The 16,501-nt window shown below is 40.2% G+C and overlaps 1 protein-coding gene and 1 pseudogene across 2 annotated transcripts in view; both read right to left on the bottom strand.

Annotated features, from left to right (window-relative positions):
* Window positions 1–12,004, bottom strand: part of LOC306663221 (transportin-1-like) — a 572,343-nt pseudogene extending 560,339 nt beyond the window's left edge. Inside the window, exon 1 of the transcript in view lies at window positions 11,826–12,004. The product of the transcript in view is annotated as a transportin-1-like (transcript). The remainder of the gene's footprint in view (window positions 1–11,825) is intronic.
* Window positions 12,005–15,221: 3,217 nt separating this feature from the next.
* Window positions 15,222–16,091, bottom strand: LOC306663374 (olfactory receptor 14C36-like; the record flags this gene model as incomplete). The annotated part of the gene is made up of 1 exon (XM_079143758.1): window positions 15,222–16,091. The coding sequence occupies one exon, from the start codon at window positions 16,089–16,091 to the stop codon at window positions 15,222–15,224; it is 870 nt and encodes a 289-aa protein (XP_078999884.1).
* Window positions 16,092–16,501: the final 410 nt, after the last annotated feature.

The raw sequence follows: 16,501 nt of genomic DNA, 5'->3' as shown, positions 1-16,501 counted from the left end.
CCAATTTTGGGATCTAGTTCTACTCAGTCTGTTAATATAATGGGACTAATTTATTGGTTATATGTGTTTCCTTTTTCAATATCTCTTGTATGCACTCTGTACTCTGTATGATTATGATGAGTAACTGTGCCAGTCAGATTTTTATTTCTGTGACCAAAATACCTGGTTTAAAAGCCCACAATAAACAAATACCAATTCATTTGAGGTAAATCATATTTTGCCTCATGGGTGCAGAGGATCAGTCTATTTTTGGCCAATTCCAAGATTTTTACCCATTTTGTGGAAACATCAAGGAATGGTCCAGCAGAGTGAAGCTGTTCAGGACATAGCTGCCAGGAAGCAAAGACCAGGAATGGGAAAGGGGATGGAAGAACAATGAATGCTTCCAGGGCTTAACCCCAGTGGCCCGTCTCCTCCATTAATGCCCTCACATGCCAAAATCTCCCACGCAGTCAATTCATTCAAACCAGGATGGACTGAATAGGTTGTAGCTCTCACAATCCAGTCATTTCCCAATTCAAGATTGCTGGGAAAGTGTGGAGTTGACATTTGTCAGATACTGAGGCCAGATAATTACAGTTCAACTTTATGATTATCAGGCATGACTCATTAGCATAATCATTACAGCAATAAGTTTTGTTGGAGGAAAACCCTCAAAAACTGCCTTACAGCTCAGCCCTCATGGTTGGTCCCTGACAATGGGTCACTTATGAAAATAACAAAAACTGGCAGCCATAACAGCTGGGGGAGTCAGGGGTGCTCTTCCCCAGTGGATGGATTTGACTGTGGGGACATGAGGGTTGTAAGCTTTGCCTTTGCTTTCTTCATGGACAAGGAGTTTCTTTCTATTTAATATTCCAAATGCAGAGAAATTTTGTGATTCTTTCTACATTTTTATTACAAATTCATTAAGATTTGAAATATATATATTTTCCTAGTAATTAAATGGACTCAATTATGTATGACAGTGCTTAAAAATCTGACACAAGGGCAGATTATCTGAAAAAATAACAGATTCTGTACCTCTACATTATCTCCATGTTTTATTTATGATGTTTTCCTCTGTGACAGTATTTGATACAAGAATTGTGATGTACATGAAGAAACTTTAACATATATAACCAAAAATGATTTCAGAATATATAATGAATTATATTTACACATTAAAATGCATTGACAAAATTAGACATTTATGAAGTGTTCATGGAATAATTTTGTAATTCATAAAAATTATTTTATAAAATAAATGAACTTCTAATAATACAATAGTGGGCTAGGCCATGAAAATTATAAAGCCCAGATCAGAAGAGCGCTTGATCTTTCCACTCCCATCACTGAAATTAGGATAATAGTGAAATGTATCTTTAGCATTTCCTACAGAACAACTGTATTTCTATTATTCTCCTCACAACTTCATTTACCGATTTTTTTCTGAGGCTGTAGATGAGCAAATTCAAGAGGGGAGGAACTATGGTGTAAAAGGCATAGAGAAGCATGTCCTGGAGTATGTCAGAAGTTGCTGAAGGCCTCAGGTACACTTCTATGATGGAGCAGAGGAAGACAAGAACCACAAAGATGTGAGGGGTGCAGGTGGAGAAGACCTTTCCTGGGACTTTATTGGGAACATTCAACATGGTAGAAAATATGTGGATATATATCATGACTATTATACCAAATGGGCTATGTCCAATTATTACAGTAGAGATAAAAAGGAAGACCATGTTGCCGGTGGTGTCAGAGCAGGAGAGCTTCAGCAGAAAGGGGACATCACAGAAGAACTGATGGACCATGTTTGACTGACAGAAGCACAGCTACAATGTATTTCCAGTGTACACACCTGCATACACCAGACCACTGGGTAGGGAAGCTGGGGTCATGTGGCTCAAAACTGAGGGTTCATGATGGGGTACTGGAGGGGCTGACAGATGGCCACATAGCAGTCCCAGGCCATGATGGAGGGAAACAGCATCTTCACATATGCAAAATAAATGACCAAGAAGACCTGGATGCATAGCCAGCCAGTGAAACGGCCCTATCACCAGTGAGAGAGCTGACACAGGCATTGGGGACAGTGACGGAAATGAAGCACATGTTCAAGAGGGATAGGTTCCTGAGGAAGAAGTACATGGGCATGTGCGGGTTCTTTCAACAGAGGTGAAGTGACGGTGAGCAGGTGTCCTAATAAGGTGAACAGGTAAGGCAGTGGGAATACTGTGAAACAGAGAAAACCCATATTCCAGCCATCAGGAGAGCCCAGGAGGAGCAATTCAGTTACCGTGATGGAATTGCTCTTTTATTGGAAATTCAGGTTGAAGAAAAAGAGATAATAGGCAGTAATCAAAAAACATGATTAATAGAATTACTCTACATATTTCTTTCGACAGTATATTCTTGTACTTTGTAGTAGCTTTCCTTTCTGAGCAAAGGTCACTCTTTGTTTTCTCATATATGTAATCATTTCTAAACAGTGTGCTCCTCCCAATGCAGGTGTTGAGCTCTGCAGTGCAGGGTCTGGGAGTGATCTGCAGGGTTGTCCTCAGCTCCTCCATCATGCCTCCCTTGACCTCTAGAGTCTCCCATGCAGAGCACGTGTAGGTGATGCTCACATCCTCTCCTGCAGGGCCATCTGTCTGACAGTGTGCTCTTCAATGTTGTATGATTTATTTACCTTCTTTCTCTTCCATAAATACAATTTCACCATTGATTTTCCTTTTTTGCACACTTAGAGCATTCTAATGGTAATTATTTGTATATATTTATGTAAGAAACTATTCATAACATTGGAGTGTTTATTGCCATGAACTTGAAAAAACATGTTACTTAAGAGGAGAGAGTCTCTAAAAACAACCCTTTTATTTGCAGAGAGGCAGGTCCAGGGTTGTGGAAATCTGAGCTGACCTGACTTCTCCTGGACTCTCCTGCAGTTCCCCACTCTGCCTCTTCTTCATCAGGACATGGTGGTGCTGTCTCACGACCACACACCCTCAACCATGGACCTGTTTCAGCTCCCACTGGGGTTCTCTTTTCCTTTCCACCAGTTCACTGTAAGCTCTTTAAGATATCCATGATCCAGCCCAGGTGACATTCTCCTAGACTCCTACTTTTCCATCCTGTGCTTCTATTCCATGTTCAGCACAATGGGGTTGAAGATTCCTTTGTCTATACAATAATTTACTTTCCCTTGTTGACACCTTCCATTATGGTCATTTCTTCTCAATGGCATCATAATCATTAAAAAGTTGCTGAATGTATATCCTAAAAGGAAGGATTTCCTTATTGCTATAGCACTTCTGAAGCTGCTTAGATCAGTTTAATCACCAGTCACCTACACTGTCATTTCCTCTGCAAACCTGGGTCCTCCTCAGCACCTTGTCAGGTTAACCACACTCACCCTTAAAAATGTGACCTTCCCCCTGAACTTGCTTAGGTTTCTCTTGAAATGTGTGTGTCCCCCAGGGCCAGGGATTGGCGGACAGACTCAGGTTGTTTGGTGCTCATTTCACAGTGAGGGTGAAGTTCAAGGGATTCTACTCAGTGTCAGCAATTTTTTTCTCACCCCATCCCCCATTTCTCCCTGACACAAACCAAATTCTAATGATAATTATTTGTATATATTTATGTAAGAAAGTATTCATAACATTGGAGTGTTTATTGCCATGAACTTGAAAAAACATGTTACTTAAGAGGAGAGAGTCTCTAAAAACAACCTGAAGCTGACACCTGAGTGACATCCTTCTTCACAGTATGCTCTGGAACTTGCAGACAGAGTCCCTTTTCTACTATCACATATGGATTTATATTTCCCAATTACTATGATTTGGATTTTAGAGGAAGGTTAAATGAAAGTTTTCCTCTGGAAACTGCTTTACAGCCTTAAAATTTTTGCACTTTTCTGTAGTGTTAGAAATGGACATGTTATACGACCTTTAACTACATCAATATGTATCCAACACCCAAATCTGCTGGTGCAAATTCCTTGATTTGGGACCATGTATCATTACCTTTTTATCCTTTCAGGAGCAAGTGCATGACTTCCTACACAGTAGTTAATGAACTAATGCCTGGTTGTCTTGTTGGCTGACCACTCACCTGGACTGGCTTTCTTCTACTTGTTTATAGGTAAAGAGCTCTAAAGCAGGCTCTGCCCCTTCTACACAGCTCTAACACACAGCGTGTGGGCTGGGCTGAGGTCTTGCAAGCCCAGGGCCTGTGCACTTGCAAGGTAAGATATCCTTACAGCAGTAAACACTACACATGCGCTTATTAATAATACAAATATGTCCACTGCAATTTCAGATACTGAGCTTTGGAAAGAAGAAAAATATTGGTGTTTTTTAAATAATTTGATCACCATAAGAGAAATAATACAATATGTAAGAAAGTCAATACATATGATACATTCTGAAGTTGATGCATTAACACTTTGAAAACTTTTAGCCATCTATAATGACTTCTATGCACTACCAGGAGTCTTGCATGACCACCTGTAGACATTTGTGTCAAATGTAATATAGACAATTAAATATGGGTTTGGGATCCAGAGGTTGGTATAGAGCTATAGAGGCATGTTTCTTGTTTCTAATTTTATCTACTAAACCACATGCTCTTTTAGTTTCTCCAGAATAACTTAGCAAATTCTCCAGTATATACTTTGATTTATTTGTTTTTATTTATGTCCATCATTGCATTTGTGATTTAATTTCAACTTGAAAAATTCTTGTCTAAATGTGACTTATTTTTTCATGGATCAGTCTAATAGGGAAACTTTAGATTGTGGATATGATAAAATAAATATATGATTCACCACATAACTGTCATAGTCTCAGAGTATTACTGCAGATCAACAAAATATGACACTTTATGAAGCTACATTTTTAAAATAAGGAATAAGCTTTAGTTTCTATAGTTTGACCTCAATGACTTTAGAGTGTTCAAAACTACATTGTCCTTTAAGGGGTAAAAAATGTATTTTAAAAATTTTATTAATTTTTTTGATTCATTGTACCCAAATGGATCACAAATTTTATTTTTCTGGTTTTGCAGGATGTAAAGTCACCATTGTGTAATCATATGTGTACATAGGGTAAGGATTCTTGTCTCATTCCATTATCTTTCCTTCTCCCCTTTCCCACCCATCATTTCACTGTACACAACCCAACAGTCCTCAGTTCTTCCTTTACCTGCCTATTACGTATCATCATCCACTTATCAAGGAAAACATTCAACCTTTGGTTCTTGGGGATTGGCTAATTTCACGTAACATGATAGTCTCCAGTTCCATCCATTTACCTACAAATTTCATAATTGTATTCTTCTTTGTGGCTGAGTACTATTCCATTGTGTATGGATGTCACAGTTTCTATATCCACTCATCTATTGAAGAGCATCTAGGTTGTTTCCACAACCTAGATATTGTGAATTGTGCTGCTTTAAACACTGTTGGGGTTGCATCACTGTTGTGTGCTGATTTTAAGTCCTTTGGACAAAGATGCCAAAAACATACAGTGGAGAAAAGATAGCCTCTTCAACAAATTGTGCTGAGAGAACTGGAAATCCATATGCAGCAAAATGAAATTAAACTCTAGCTCTCACCCTGCAGAAGACTCAACTCAAAATAAATCAAGGACCTAGGAATTAAACCAGAGACCCTGCAACAAACAGAAGTAAAAGTAGGCCCATATCTTCATCATATCAGCTTAGGTCAAGAATTTCTTAATTGACTCCCAAAGCACAAGAAATAAAAGCAGAAATCAATAAATGCAATGAATTGAAATTGAAAAGCTTCTTCTTAGCAAAACATACAATCATCAATGTGAAGAGAGAGCCTACAGAGTGGGAGAAAATGTTTGCCACACACACTTCAGATAGAGCACTAATCTCCAGAATTTATGAAGAACTCAAAACATTTTACACCAAAAATACAAAGAACCCAGCCAATAAATGCCTAAGAAACTGAGAAAACACTTCACAGAAGAAGACAAACAAGCAATGTACAGATATATTTTTAAAAGTTCAACATTTCTAGTAAAGAGAAATGCAAGTCAAAACTATCCTAAGATTTCATCTCACCCAAATTAGAATGGCTATTATCTTTTGTTTCAGTTTTGTGATTTCAGTTCTGATTTTAACTATTTTCGGTCTTCTACTGCTTTTAGTGGTGGTCTGTTCTTCTTTTCTAGGGCTTTGAGCTTTAGTGTTAGGTCATTTCTTTGTTGATTTTTTTCTTCTTTTATTGAATGTGCTCCATGAAATAATTTTTCCTCTTAGTACTGCTTTCATAGTGTCCCAGAGATTTTTGATATGATGTTTCTCTGTTCTCGTTTACCTCTAAGAATTTTTAAATTTCCCTCCTTTTATCTTCTGTTATCCATTCATCATGTAACAACATATTGTTTAGTCTCCAGGTTTGGAGTACTTTCTATTTTTTACTCTTTCATGTATTTCTAATTTCAATCCATTATGATCTGATAGAATACAAGGTAGTGTCTCTATCTTATTGTATTTGCTAATGTTAGCTTTGTGGCATAATATATGGTCTATTTTAGAGAAGAATCCATGCGCTGCTGAGAAGAAAGTGTATTCACTCTTGGTTGGATGGTATATTCTATAAATATTCATTAAGTCTAAATTATTGATTGTGTTATTGAGATCTATGGTTTCCTTCTTCAATTTTTTTTTTTTTTTTTTTTTTTTTTTTTGGGTGCTGGGGATCAAACTCAGGGCCTTGTGCTTACAAGGCAAGCACTCTACCGACTGAGCTATCTCTCCAGCCCCTCTTTGTTCAAATTTTGTTTGGATGATCTGTCCAGTGGTGAAAAAGGTGTGTTAAAATCACCTAGTATTATTGTGTTATGGTCTATTTGGTTTCTGAAATTGAGAAGGATTTGTTTGACATACACAGATGAGTCACTGTTTGGGGCAAAGATATTTATGATTATTATGTCTTGCTGATTTATGCTTCCCTTAGGCAGTATGACATGTCCTTCTTTATCCCTTCTGACTAACTTTGGCTTGAAGTTCACATTATCTGCAATGAGGATGGAGACCCCAGCTTTTTTTCTGAGTCCATGCGAATGCTATGTTTTTCCCAATCCTTTCAACTTTAGTCTATGGGTATCTCTTTCTATGAGGTGAGTCTCTTGCAGGTAACATATTGTTGGATCTTTCTTTTTAATCCAATCTGCCAGTCTATGTCTTTTGATTGATGAGGTCAGGCCATTATTATTCAGGGTTATTATTGAGATATGATTTGTATTCCCGGTCATTTGGCTCATTTTTTTTTTTAACGACTTGGTTCCTCCTTTATTTGACAATTCCTTTAGGATAGTTCCTCCCTTTGCTGATTTGCATCATTATTTTTCATCTCTTCCTCATGGAATATTTTGCTGAGAATGTTCTGTAATGCTGGGCTTTCTTTTTGTAAATTCTTTTAGCTTTTGTTTATCATGGAAGGATTTTACTTCATCATCAAATCTGAAGGTAAGTTTTGCTGGGTATAAGATTCTTGGTTGGCATTCATTTTCTTTCAGAGCTTGAAAAATGTTGTTCCAGGCCCTTCTAGCTTTTAGGGTCTGGATTGAAAAATCTGCTGATATTCTTATTGGTTTTCCCCCTGAATGTAATTTGATTCTTTTCTCTCACAGTCTTTAAAATTCTGTTTTTATTTTGTATGTTAGGTATTTTCATTATAATGTGCCTTGGTGTGGGTCTCTTGTAATTTTGTGTATTTGGAGTCCTATAAAGCGCTTGTATTTGATTTTCCATTTCATTCTTCAGATTTGGGAAATTTTCTGATATTATTTCATTGAATAGATTGTTCATTCCTTTGGTTTGTTTCTCTAAGCCTTCCTCAATCCCAATAATTCTTAAATTTGGCCTTTTCATGATATCCCATAATTCTTGTAGATTCTGTTCATGATTTCTTACCATCTTCTCTGTTTGGTCAACTTTGTTTTTAAGGTTACATATTTTGTCTTCAATATCTGAGGTTCTGTCTTCCAGGTGTTCTATCCTATTGGTTATGCTTTCTATGGAGTTCATAATTTGGTTTATTGTTTCCTTCATTTCAAGGGTTTCTGTTGGTTCTTTTTCAATATCTCTAACTCTTTATTGAAATTATCTTTTGCTTCCTGTATTTGCTATTTTAACTGTCGATTGGTGCAATCATTCAATGCCGGCATTTGCTCTTTCATCTCATCATTAAATGCCTGCATTTGCTCTTTCATCTCTTCATTTTCTTCCCTGATCATTTTAATTATGTACATTCTGAACTCCAATTCTGTCATTTCTTCTGCCATGCTGTCATTGGATTTTATTGATGAAACATCTAGATTTGTTTGGGGCATTTTTTCCCTTGTTTTTTCATATTGTTCAGGTATCAGTGGACTGCTGAGGTAATGCAGATTTCCTCTATTGACTTATAGTTTCCCTGAAGATTTCTAGTATATCCCCTCTTATCCTTCAGTGGGCTGAGGTCTTGGAGGAAGTTGATAGTGCGGTGCTCCACAAGGAAGCTGCCTCTCTAGGAGTGGTGGCCTTCAGGTGGGGTATATTCCCTGCTAGTGGGCAGAGGTGCCTCCACTTGTTGACCAATGGTCATCCAAAGGGAACTAGGCTGCAGGCTGAGGCAAGGCCTGTTTGGGCCTGTGTCTCTGGTTTTACTGTCCTTGTGGGAAAACCTCAGCCAGCAGGGAAGACTCGCCCTGTGGGGAGGTCTTGCTGTTCAGTTCCCCTCCTAGAGGTTCCTCTCAATCCACAATTATTGCCTGGCCTGGGCAGCCTTCCTCTGCAACCTTCTCAGGGACCTGGACCTACCTTCTGGGCTTGGGAGCCTCGCCCTGTGCAGAGGAGTCTCCTTAGGCTGCCCCTCCACAGAGAAGCTGCCCACAGTCCTGGAACCTTCACTCCGCCCCTCAGCTTGTGTCTGTGTGGCTCCTCCACCAAGAAGGCACCTAGGTCCTGGGACCATGCTCTGCACCTTATTTCCTGGATGCAACCCGATGCATGCCTCCTCCTCTGGGCCGCCACCCAAGCTCCAGTACGGTCACTCAGACTCCAAGTGACCCACCATGTGCCTCTTTCTCTGGGCAGCCACCTGGTGTTCTGTGTGGTCTCTCCAAGTCCGAGCAACCCACCACACTCCTCCTCCTCCAGGTAGTTGCCCGGGTTTCTGGTGCGGTCACTCCAAGTCCAAGCAACTCACTGTGCACCTCCACCTTCTGGCAGCCGCCCGGAGCCCCAGTGCAGTTGCTTCAAATCCAAGTGACCCGCAGCACACCTCCTCCTCCGGGTAGCCACCTGGAGTTCCAGTGTGGTGGCTCTGATCAAGCAACCTGCTGCGCTCCTCCTCCTCCTCTGGGCAACCGCCTGTAGTTCCAGTGCGGTCCTCTGAGTCCAAACAACTCGCTGCTCGCCTCCTCCTCTGGGCAGCCACCCAGAGCTCCAGTGTGTTGCTCCGAGTTGAAGTGTTGTGCTGAGCAACCCACCTCTACAATGCTCCCAGTTGTCCGAGTTCACTGCTCGAGCAGGGATAGGGGTGTCTCATTGGGCAACTTACTTCACAAAGTTCCCTGCATTCTGGGACTACCGCTCCATCTGGGACGCCTCCCCAACAGGAGAGACTCACCTGGCAGCTTTGGTTGGTCTCAAGTCTCTCAATATCTCCTCTTCTAGAATCCTGAGTCCTGGAACAACATGAAATGCAGCCACCCTCTAGTCCGCCATCTTGAAACCCTCGGTTTCATTGTTTTAATTTGATTTGTTTTATTTCCAACATTTGGGAGGGTCTTAAAATGTTATTTCCAAGATCCTGATTATACAGTGGGAAGGTCAGCGGTTTTTTAATTCTATTAGTTTTGTTTGTGTAGCTCTTCAACAGCATGCAAAACAAGGTACCATATTGTGGGCATATTTATATAAAACCCATTCAATTTAAAAATAAAGATTTTTAGTGTTTGTAGCTCCATTCTTAGGTTTCCTTTACTGTGCATTACAGATTTTTTTCTCTTTCTTATCCCTATGCATCATTTGTGTGGGTCTTGTTTTGCTAGAATTCCCCATAATATTCAGAATGCACTGTTTTGTGAATAGACTGAATAGATTTTTTTTCCTTCTTCTCATCTAGTACAGACTTGGAATTGAAGACATATTTCTACCCACAAAGGTTCCAGATGTTAAAATATTTCCCAACATCGATTTAATACATGATATCACATATCCCTTCAGGCCCTCCAAGTACAGTTGGGGTCATACTGTATTCCTTACTGGTATTTGCTTCCCCCCATAAGGATACCATGTTCCCTGGGTTCAGGAGCTCCCTCACAGGCTCTTGAGGACTGCAGTTTAAGCATACTAGATTAAGCACCATAAAAAACTGTAGGACACTCTTGAAGTGAAGAGAAAATGGTCTGATAAATGTCTCCAAAGTTTACCCTCAACTTGATTTTTAAATCCATGTAGGATCTTACAGAACATGTCTCTGAGATCATCTTTAGGGTCAATTCATGATGAAACAGCATCATAAAAAAGTATAAAATCCTGGAATTCACCACTAGGAATCAAACTAGTCATGGTACAAATCCCATGGAATGCTGAGTCCTAATCTTCATTGTCTCCTATGTTTCTCAGAGAGCTACACCAGGGTCTTATGAACTGCTGTAGAATGGGGGTCACCTATGAGCCCACATAACCAAGACAACCACTTGATATTGCTGTATTCTGTAACAAGGTCATTAGTGTGTTGGGATGTTAATGATTTCTACAAGCTGGTACAACAATAGTAAAGTAAAGCTGCATATTTATACCCATTTGAATGGAGATTCCTCTGGTTGCCCATGTGCATTGTTGCAGCCTGAAATGAACTTTGAATTTTGGTTGGTTCCCAATATCAGCATGAAATAGACTATACAAATTTTAACATGCTGAAAGCAAGCTTCAGTCAGGTCACCTAATAGGGAAAAGGAACTCTGTCAAACTTGTGGCATTTTCATGACCATGCACTGGTGCATTAGTGTTAGGAAATTTTTTGGGCTACTGGCTGTTCAATGTTACCTCCAAGTCCTTCAGCCAAGCCACTGAGTAAGTCAATAGCCACTCTCATAAAATCTTTTCCCAGAGCCTCATATTGAACTAGTTGAGCATTGCTCAGCAGGGCTTGTGAAAAAGTCTTCTGTACTTGGTTCACACAATGGTGATAGGTTCACAGTATGGAAGGAAGCAAGACTGCAGGGCCATGATAACTGAAGATATGCACTCAAGTAAAGGAAAGAGATCTCTGTTTTCATCCTCTCAAATATTCCATTTCTGGATCAGTGGAGGAATTAGCTTCTGAATATGTTCTGTTGGTTTAAATCATATTCTGTTGAATCTGCTAGCATTTCTATGGCATCATAAAAATAAGTAGTTACTTAATTTGGTGTTTTCTAAATGTGAATACCTGGGTATCATGCATATAAGCAAGTTAAGAGCAAGTTCTGTACAAATCTCATCTTCAAGGGTATCAAAGGCACTACCGGCCTCCTACTTTCTATTAATTCTAGCACATGCTTTAGCAACTCTGTCATTAATGGCTCCAGGTATGTGTCTGGTGGACTGGCTGACTACCCAGTGTGCACAGTGGCTAAGTGTCCAGCATGTTATGGAATGCACCAGGGACATTTTGCCATAGAGAAACTGAATAAGATTAAGAGTAAGCTCAGGCAGTTATGGAATCATGCCCTGAATACAACCTTCAGCAATTGCTCCAAAAATCAAGATGCCTCATTTTTCATGTGAGGAAGCAGGCAATCCATTCAAACTTCAAGAAAGATCACAAGAGCCCAGCACACATGATTTGTACCTTTGGTTCCTCATCACGAGGCAATGCAAACAGATTTTCAATAAAAGAATCAATGTGCAACATCAGAACTTGAATACTACTAATGATAAACTGAGAGACACATGCAAGAACATGAAACCTCATATTGTGGCTACTGTGCTTGAAGAACTATAAACATTTAGGAATCATGACATTGACAGTGTGATCTGAAACTTCACTATCTACAATATAAGTAGAGACATCACATCTACTCAAGGGCCTCAAATGCACGCTTACAGATGTTGTGATTTCAGAATCAATAGACTACAAAGTTCTGGTAACTGGCCAGACCAGTTCTGAAATTCTCCCTTGGAGGTGATGACTGTAGTCAATATCAGTGGCTCTGATAAAGGGGAGGAGTCATCAGGATTCACTTTTAATAAAGTCTGTCACACATTTGGAAGGTTTGCAAAATGCACTTTCACATTATTCTTCAAACAGGAGCCACTCAATTATCTTGTGGGTTTATATTCCAATTTTTATTTTGTATGAACAAAAATCAGAAAGTTGTTGAAATCTGGATATTGATTGAGACCTTACAGTTTCTAGAACAAATTATATTTAAGGAAACTTTCTTGTGTAACCAAATTCCATATTAAATAATTTGCTGCTTATTGAAAATGAAAGTGGGCAATTTTAAAAAAGAATTAAATTCTTTGGGCTTAACAGAACATGGGTAAAAAATGTCATTATCTCATAGTCCTCTGGAGGGTGGCGTCTGGACCTGGGATTTCTTCAGCAGTGGCAGGATTTTCTGAAGCCCTTGCTCATTATGTTTTCACTCATAAACCATCTTGGTTTGCTGCCTGTAGTGCCCCAAAGGAAGTTTCTGATGGCGGAGACCCAAGGAACCACACTCAGTAGCTCAGATGCCAACAACTGCTGCTGCCACTATGACCACTGAGAGTCAGAACCTGACAAGACCATGGTTGAATTCATATGCCCTGATTACTTTGGATGACAAGAATTATTCAATATGTGCTCTTTTTTATGACTGGGATCATCCTGATGTTTTTGAAACTAGTGCACATTGTAGCATTTAGCACTTCTATCATTATTTTAGGAGATGAATGTGATACCAGCATTTTAAAAATCTACATGTCCATTGATGGGTGTTTTGACCTTTACACTGTTAACACAATGGGGAATTCTCTGGTGATTCTCTGTTGAGGCTCCATTGCATGCTAGGAAAGAATCCATATGAACATGGTTTATAATTGTGTTGATGTGCTCGTGGTAGATGTACTTTGTTTAGGCAGATTTTGTTGAAAAGTTTTCCTATGTTGTTCAAAGAGATATTGTTCTGTAGTCTTCTTTTCTTTTTCTGGCATTTTCCATACTATATTTAGCTGGTCATCCCCTACTCTATGCCTGTAATAAAGAAAAATATGCTGTCAATCTATCCAAAGAGAGAAAGAACCAAGATGCTATATTGACAGTTACAAAGAGAGATGGACATCTAGGATTTTAGGCCAGGAAGTGTGATAGATTGGAGGACTCAGGGAGCAGCCTCACCAGAAATCTGATGTGTCACCAAATGAACCTGGGTTTCACAGTCTGGTGAAAGTGTACAGTGTAAATGACTCAGGCAAAGGAGACAATGTTAGTTACTATGTCCACAAGTTTATCTGACTTAAAGTCTTATGGCCAATGAAAAGAAGGAAAATGCTCAGGAACAGTGTCAGTAATTGAGTTGGTCCCAGTTGGATAGCTTGAGAGTGATCCTGCATTCCTGAAAATTCAAAGTAACAAATGTGAATTTTAACCTGTGGCACTTTTATGTGTACAGAACAAATTGCCTGGGTCCCAGAGCCTAGCATATTGGAGAAACACTGATCATGATAAACCAAAAGGGAAGCATGCTGAAGGAGGTCACAGAGTGACCAGTGAGCATTCTCCTGCCATGTCCCTCAAGTTCTTCAGCAGAACCTTGGCCAAGGTGGGCAGCCTCCATGCCATTATGGCTATTCCTCCCGACTCATGGTGAGGAGGGCACCGTGCTAGTCATCAGAAATATGTAGCTTCTTAAAACTCGACCACTCCCATGTGGCTTGTTAATCTGTCTAGGTTTTATAAGGTGTGTGTTTTTTCTTTTAATCACATTTCTACTATAACATTCCCCAATCTCTGGGGACAAAGTGCATGAATAGAAAAAGCATTGTGAAAACAAAATGAAGTCAGCTTTCTAGAGATAATGTTGATGGAGAAAGGGTTGTATGGGTGAAAGCCTCTTTCGGTCCAGCAACAGTGTTCCCACAGGGAGGGAGAAAAGATAAAAAGGATTCTTCAATGTATTTTGTGTTTCTGAGAAGAAATGATTAAGTAATTAGAAAAAAAATAATTTTGAATAATGGAGGACGGGAATAGGCTTCTTGGAGCCATGGAGGAGTCCAGGGGTCACAGGGCCAATCGCCCTGCAGGACTTTAAGGGAGAGGATCCCTATCATCTGCAGAGAAATCCTGACTGATCCTGGCCTTGGTCTGCAAATGACTATTGGAATTGTTGTTTATGCCAACCTCTCAGGACCCCAGATAACTCAGCAACATCAGCCAGGCCTGAGCCAATTGCAGACTCCTGATCACACAATATTTATCAAAGCTCATGCACAGTACACTGGTCAGGGTGGGGCATGTGAAGTGGGGCCCTGGCCTCCTAGGCAGATGGCCTCTGTGGAGGTGGGAACACTGTGCTCAGGGCTGGAGCAAATCCAGTTATCCAGTGGGCTGCTTGCATGGAGGGATGCTTTGAGCCTCTGAGCTACAGCAAGCAATGCAAAAACAGGGTTTTCTAGAGCACAGTTTGGAGTTATACTGATCCTGGCAGCCAACACAGCCCATGTGCTCTGAGAATATTCCTGAGCATGCTCAGAGTCATGTCCACCACACACTGTAGTCCTACTCAGTGGCAGGTGGACAAAGTTGCTGAATCCTAGAGAAACAACCTCTGCAAAGAGTTTCCAGTTTAATTTATATATATGTACCCTCTCAAAAGCAGAGGAACACAGAGAAAATCACCTTTTCATCAGAATGATATTTAGTAACTTTACTTGTGACTGTGAGAAAATGTATTATTTCTGAAATGTATTAAATTGTTCTCATAGCTTTGCATATTTGCTCATATATGGTTTAAACTTAAATATGTCACTGCTATATCTTTTCCTATAGTTGAACCTATTGTCATTTTATGAAGAAAGACTAGAAATGGTAGTGTAATTCACAACATTTTTATATTGAAAATTTATATAACTGGGTCTTCTTAAGATGATGTTAAGGTAAGCAATAGAACATATAAAGTCCATATTCAAAGAGATTTATATAATTATGAACTTGATGAGTGAAATGATGATAATAATGAAACACATCTCTTTCATTGCCCTGAGAATAACTGTCTAAGTATTAATCTCCCAACAGCTTTGTTAACCTGTTTGTTCCTGAGACTGTAGATGAGAGGATTCAAGAATGGAGGAACCATGGTGTAAAAGGAAGAGAGAAGCACGACCTGGAGTGTTTCAGAGATGGCTGAAGGTCTCAGGTACACACCTGTGATGGAACTGAGGAAGATGGACACCACGAGGATGTGGGGGGTGCAGGTGGAGAAGGCGTTCCTGGGGGCTCTGGTGGTAGAATTTAGCACAGCAGAAAATATGTGAATGTATGACATGATTCTTATACCAAAGCAGCCACCACCAATTATAATAATAGAAACAAGAAGAAGAACCATGTTGCTGGTGGTGTCAGAGCAGGAGAGCCTCAGCAGAGAGGGGACATCACAGAAGAACTGATGGACCACGTTTGACTGACAGAAGGACAGCCAGGTTTTCACAGTGTACACATCTGCATAAACCAGTCCACTGAACAGGGAAGCCAAGGTCATGAGGACACAAACCTGAGGGTTCATGATGATGGGGTACTGGAGGGGCTGGCAGATGGGCACACAACGGTCCCAGGCCATGATGGAGAGAAACATAATCTCCACATATGCACAAAATATGACCAAGAATATATGGGTTACACAACCACCCACTGAAATGACCATGTTGCCAGTGAGGGAGCTGACACAGGCATTGGGAACAGTGATGGAAATGAAGCACATGTCCAAGATGGACAGGTTCCTGAGGAAGAAGTACATGGGTGTGTGCAGGTTCTGGTCAGCAGTGGTGACAGTGACGATCAGAAGATTCCCTAACAAGGTACCCAGGTACATCAGTGGTAATACTGTGAAATAGAGGACTCTCATATTCCAGCCACCAGGAGAGCCCAATAGGAGAAATTCAGTTACCCTGGAGAAATTGGTCATTTACTGGAAATTTTGGGTGTCTAGTAGATAAAGTGTAAGAAAGTAAAAGCAAAGCATGATTAATAAAATCACTTTACATATTCACGTGCATAGTATTGTCTTGAATTTTTTATTACTTTCCCTGAAGAGGAAATGTCACTCCTGGTTTTCTGATATATAATTATTTCTAAGCTGAGTGCACCTCCTAGGGCAAGCCTGGAACTCTGCAGCCCAGTGTTGGGAGTCACCTGCAGGGCTTGTACTCAGCTCCTCCATCATGCCTCCCATGATCTCCTGAGACTCCCATGCAGACCCCTTGCTGGGGTTTCTCACCTCCTCTACTGCAGGTCCCCCTGTCTGACCGGGGGTTC

Source organism: Sciurus vulgaris (assembly GCF_902686455.1).
Source record: "Sciurus vulgaris genome assembly, chromosome: 6".
Taxonomy (NCBI): domain Eukaryota; kingdom Metazoa; phylum Chordata; class Mammalia; order Rodentia; family Sciuridae; genus Sciurus; species Sciurus vulgaris.
This window is presented reverse-complemented; position numbering and strand designations above follow the sequence as displayed.